Source organism: Gossypium hirsutum, chromosome A03 (genome assembly GCF_007990345.1).
Source record: "Gossypium hirsutum isolate 1008001.06 chromosome A03, Gossypium_hirsutum_v2.1, whole genome shotgun sequence".
Taxonomy (NCBI): domain Eukaryota; kingdom Viridiplantae; phylum Streptophyta; class Magnoliopsida; order Malvales; family Malvaceae; genus Gossypium; species Gossypium hirsutum.
Genome location: NC_053426.1, coordinates 108,315,587 through 108,320,397, shown reverse-complemented (window position 1 = coordinate 108,320,397; position 4,811 = coordinate 108,315,587). Strand labels below are relative to the sequence as shown.

The 4,811-nt window shown below is 34.7% G+C and overlaps 1 protein-coding gene across 1 annotated transcript; it reads left to right on the top strand.

Annotated features, from left to right (window-relative positions):
• The first annotated feature begins 1,975 nt into the window (after window positions 1-1,975).
• On the top strand, window positions 1,976-4,564 carry LOC107939235 (3-hydroxy-3-methylglutaryl-coenzyme A reductase 1-like). The gene is made up of 4 exons (XM_016872536.2): window positions 1,976-3,084; window positions 3,171-3,352; window positions 3,445-3,791; window positions 3,902-4,564. Exons 1-4 carry the CDS (start codon window positions 2,099-2,101, stop codon window positions 4,142-4,144), a joined length of 1,758 nt encoding a protein of 585 aa, XP_016728025.1. The 5' UTR covers window positions 1,976-2,098; the 3' UTR covers window positions 4,145-4,564.
• The last annotated feature ends 247 nt before the right edge of the window (window positions 4,565-4,811 follow it).

Here is a 4,811-nt window from a genome sequence, read left to right as displayed (position 1 = left end):
GAAATTTAAGGAAGGGGGTAAAATGTGGATTAGATTTTATTTAATATAAAACAAGTCATCATTTGAGCATATTAAAATATTATAAACGTCAAATTTGGACTTTAATTTAATAAGTATTTATAAAAAAATTTAATTATATTTTGAATTCAGATTGGTCAATTTTTTTTCTTTAGTTTTGTTAAAAAATAACATGAAATAAACATGCGAAAAAAAAATAGTCCCAATTAGGACAAAGAAAAATGGTCCCAATTAATTTGACTATTACTGATATTGATTGAGAATGGCATTTTCTTTTCAATAATAAAACAAATAAATCTTTACATTTTTTTATTAAAGAGTCAATTTTTTTCTGAATTTTTCTTGCTTAATTATTTTTTTCACTCTGACTTTGTCTTAATATGTTTTTTGTAAAAATGTAAACTTATCCAATTAATCATGAGCAAAAAGAAAAACCTCCAGATTTCTTTTTTATTAAATACATTCATAATAAACTTTTTGAATTAATTAATGAAAAACAAGCCAAAATTAGGAATAATTTAAAGACAGAATAATGCTAAATAAGTGACAGAAAATATCAAAATAGCAGGTTTAAATTTGGAGAAACAAATAAAAAAACAAACGCTTTTTATACCGCGTGTTCTTTTAACTCTTTTAATATATCAATTTATTTAGTCAGATAGTTAAATATTAATGGTTTTATCATTAATTCTGGGTTAAATTATTCTCTTACTCACATTTGTATTTTTATTTTACCTTGTATATATGATTAAATAATAGTGATTTTATCATTGAGTCTTAGGTTTGATTCCTCTTCTAAGAAAGTTTGTACTTTTTTTTATTTCATGTTGTTTCAAATTTTTTTATTTTTAATTAATAAATATATTGTTTTCAAGTTTTTTTATTTATCTTTTTAATTAATAATTATTTTATTTAAAATATAAAATAATTATTGTCAAATATCATTATCTTTAGTAAATATAATTTTTATATGTGTAATGTTTATTTTTCAATCCATATCATGAATATAGTAAATTTTAGTATTATATATCTTTGTATATGTATTTAAAATAATTAATTGAAATATTTAACATATAAAATTATTTGAAATATCATACCCACGATGCACATGAAAAAATAATAATATTTGAAATAATTGATTGATTTTATAATATTAGAAATCATCATACCCACAATATATGTGGAGAAACTAAATATTTTATATAAAAAAATATAACAAAATAGTTGTTGCTTTTAAAAAATAAAATATATTTAACATAATGATAAATATCAATTTCATCAAAATATAATTTATATTATATAATTTGAAATAATTATTTTATTTTATAAATAAAAGAATTATTAATTAAAAAAAACTTCAATGTGAAACAAAAAAATACAATTGTGTTTAAAAGAAAATTCGAAGCTAAGACTTAAAAGGATAAAATCACTATTGTTTAAGTATCTAATAAGAGGAGCTAATGTATTAAAGCAAAGCTTGAACCAATATGAAATAAAAATACAAATGTAAGTAGAAGAGAAATCGAACTTGAAAATCAAGAATAAAACTACTAACATTTAATCATCTAACCAAATGAACCAATATATTTAAAAAGTTAAAAAGTAATCCTACGAGAAGAAAAAAAAACACTTTCTACAAAATAAGCTTATTATTAGGTTTTTCAAAATCAGTTTATTTTTCGAAATATCAGAAAAAAAAAATTGTACATTTTCCTGAATATATTTTTAAAATCAGCATCGTCTCCAAATTCTCATAATTTGGCAGGAGAAAAGAACAAATGAAAGGAAAATACAATGCCCCACCATGCACATGCACTGCACGCACGCTTCCAAACACTTCCCTTGAAATTCTTTCTTTGACTCGTCACTTGGTAAAGCTCCGCACTAACACGTGCCAAACACTACGCTCTCTCTACTCTTTTCTCTATCCTATAAATACTCCCCTTCCCTCCCTAAACTCCAATATCTCAAACTGCACCTACCCCCATAATCGTAAAACTAACTGAAATCCTCTCTCACTTCCATTCCTCTTCTATTCTCCTTCTCCACTGCCGGGCTTCCGCTGCCGTCGACACCCAGTATGGAGGCTCCCCGGCTGTATTCGACTAAACCTGTTCAATCTCTCAAGCCAACGAAGAAGATTCCTTTAGAGGAAGATCACGGTAAAGCCTCAGTCGCATTGCCGCTTCCCTTGCACCTAACGAATGCCCTGTTCTTCACCCTCTTCTTCTCGGTGGTTTATTTCCTTCTTTCCCGTTGGCGTGAGAAGATCCGTACCTCCACAGCTCTCCATGTCGTCACCTTTTCCGACATCATCGCCCTTCTCTCATTTTTCGCGTCCTTTATTTACCTTTTGGGTTTCTTTGGGATTGACTTCGTTCAATCCTTGGTTTTCCAACCATCGCCTGACGTTTGGGTTGCCGAGGACGAGGAAGACGATAATGAAGTTCTGCTCGCAAAGGAAGACACCCGTAAGGTCCCTTGTGGACAAGCTCTCGATTGCTCGCTTCCACCTCTGCCTCCTGCCGCACCAATCGTGACTCCCCAGAAGGTGTTCGATGAAAAGCCTGTGACGGTTACAACGGAGGAAGATGAAGAACTAATTAAATCTGTAGTGGATGGAACAACCCCTTCGTATTCCTTGGAATCGAAATTGGGTGATTGCAAGAGGGCGGCTGCAATCAGGCGGGAAGCGTTGCAAAGATTAACAGGGAAGTCATTATCAGGATTGCCCTTGGATGGGTTAGATTACGAGTCGATTTTAGGGCAGTGTTGTGAGATGCCGGTTGGCTACGTGCAAATTCCCGTCGGAATTGCTGGGCCTTTGTTGGTTAATGGAAGAGAGTACTCGGTTCCTATGGCTACCACGGAAGGGTGCTTGGTGGCTAGCACTAATAGGGGCTGTAAGGCTATTCATTTGTCTGGTGGAGCTACAAGTGTTCTATTGAAAGATGGTATGACTAGAGCTCCATGTGTAAGGTTCGGTACTGCGAAAAGGGCAGCTGATTTGAAGTTGTATTTGGAGGACCCTGATAATTTCGAGACCTTGTCTGTTGTTTTCAACAGGTTTGTTTTGATATTTCTAGAACTCCATATTGATGGATTTAAAATTCAAGCTAATATTGAAAATTTTGACTCTTTGGTGGTTGCAGATCAAGTAGGTTTGGCAGGCTTCAAGGTATCAAATGTGCAATTGCTGGAAAGAATCTGTATATTAGATTCACTTGCAGTACAGGTGATGCTATGGGGATGAACATGGTTTCCAAGGGAGTCCAAAACGTTTTGGATTTCCTTCAAACTGATTTCCCTGACATGGATGTCATTGGCATCTCTGGTGAGTTTCACTTTTTGACTTGTAATTGTGTTCTTTCTATGTTTTTACTGTTCTATATAGGATTACTGAAATTTATGAATTTGCCCATATAGGAAATTTTTGTTCCGACAAAAAACCAGCGGCTGTAAATTGGATTGAAGGACGAGGCAAATCTGTTGTTTGCGAAGCCATCATTAAGGGTGATGTGATTAAGAAGGTCTTGAAGACAAGTGTGGAATCTCTCGTTGAGCTTAACATGCTCAAGAACCTTACTGGATCAGCTATGGCTGGAGCTCTGGGTGGATTCAATGCCCACGCCAGTAACATCGTCACTGCAATCTACTTAGCTACGGGCCAAGATCCGGCTCAAAATGTGGAGAGCTCTCATTGCATCACTATGATGGAAGCTGTTAACGAGGGCAAGGACCTCCACATCTCTGTCACAATGCCTTCCATCGAGGTAATTGATTATGTTGCCTTCTGATTATCCATCACAAGGATTTTCATTACCAAAACAGAATCGGGGTATTTATGTATGTCCCTAATTATAATTGTTGCTGTATCTTTTAGGTTGGTACCGTTGGTGGTGGAACACAGCTTGCATCTCAGTCAGCCTGTTTGAACTTACTTGGAGTGAAGGGTGCAAGCAAAGAGACACCAGGAGCAAACTCTAGGACGCTGGCAACCATTGTAGCGTCTGCTGTTCTTGCCGGGGAGCTGTCGCTCATGTCAGCACTTGCAGCAGGGCAACTAGTTAAGAGCCATATGAAGTACAATAGGTCAAGTAAGGATGTCTCCAAGGCTACTTCATAGAGAAAACGTAACGATGGCCTGATATTTGGGGGTAAAGTGGTAATCTCCCATGGTAGAAACTTACTAAGGAGATATATCCCTTTGTCTCTAGCTTAGGTGTACGTTCCCATTTCACCCGACATAGCAGGTTGATGGAGCAGTTATGGCGGTTGAGAAGAATGGAGATTATTTATTAATATTGGTTACTCACGATTAGTTGGCGATGATTAAACTCATGTGGTGGAAGCTGCCCTCTATCAATGCCTTTGAAATTGAATGGAAGAACCCCCACCCCACGGGTAAATGGGAGTAGATAGATTATACAGAACAGAAAAAGAATTTTCTTTATTTATTTTGTATTTTGTTCTTTCCTTTCTTTTAAAGACAAATTCAGGCCATGTAACCTAACTTTTAAAGCATTTGAAAGCAACTTTTGAAATATATTGCCCAAACAATTTGCAGTTAAAAAAACAAAAATACCTTTAAAATTATATTTATTGAACGTGTCACCAACATAGTTAAAAAGCTTTAAATGATAAGGATGGCAGCCGGTTAATTGGGTTCAACAAATCCTTTGGTGTTTGCTCTATTTTGCAATAGGAGGCGAGGGCGATGCATGGTGGATTAATAACCGCTTGGGATCATGGGTTTTGGCGGATCCAAGTAGAACGTGACTGCTTAGAGCTCA

Coding starts and splice junctions, on each gene's coding strand:
- LOC107939235 (XM_016872536.2), top strand. CDS start 2,099: ATGGAGGCTCCCCGGCTGTATTCGACTAAACCTGTTCAATCTCTCAAG. Junction 3,353..3,444: donor GGATGTCATTGGCATCTCTG/GTGAGTTTCACT, acceptor TTGCCCATATAG/GAAATTTTTGTTCCGACAAA. Junction 3,792..3,901: donor TCACAATGCCTTCCATCGAG/GTAATTGATTAT, acceptor TGTATCTTTTAG/GTTGGTACCGTTGGTGGTGG.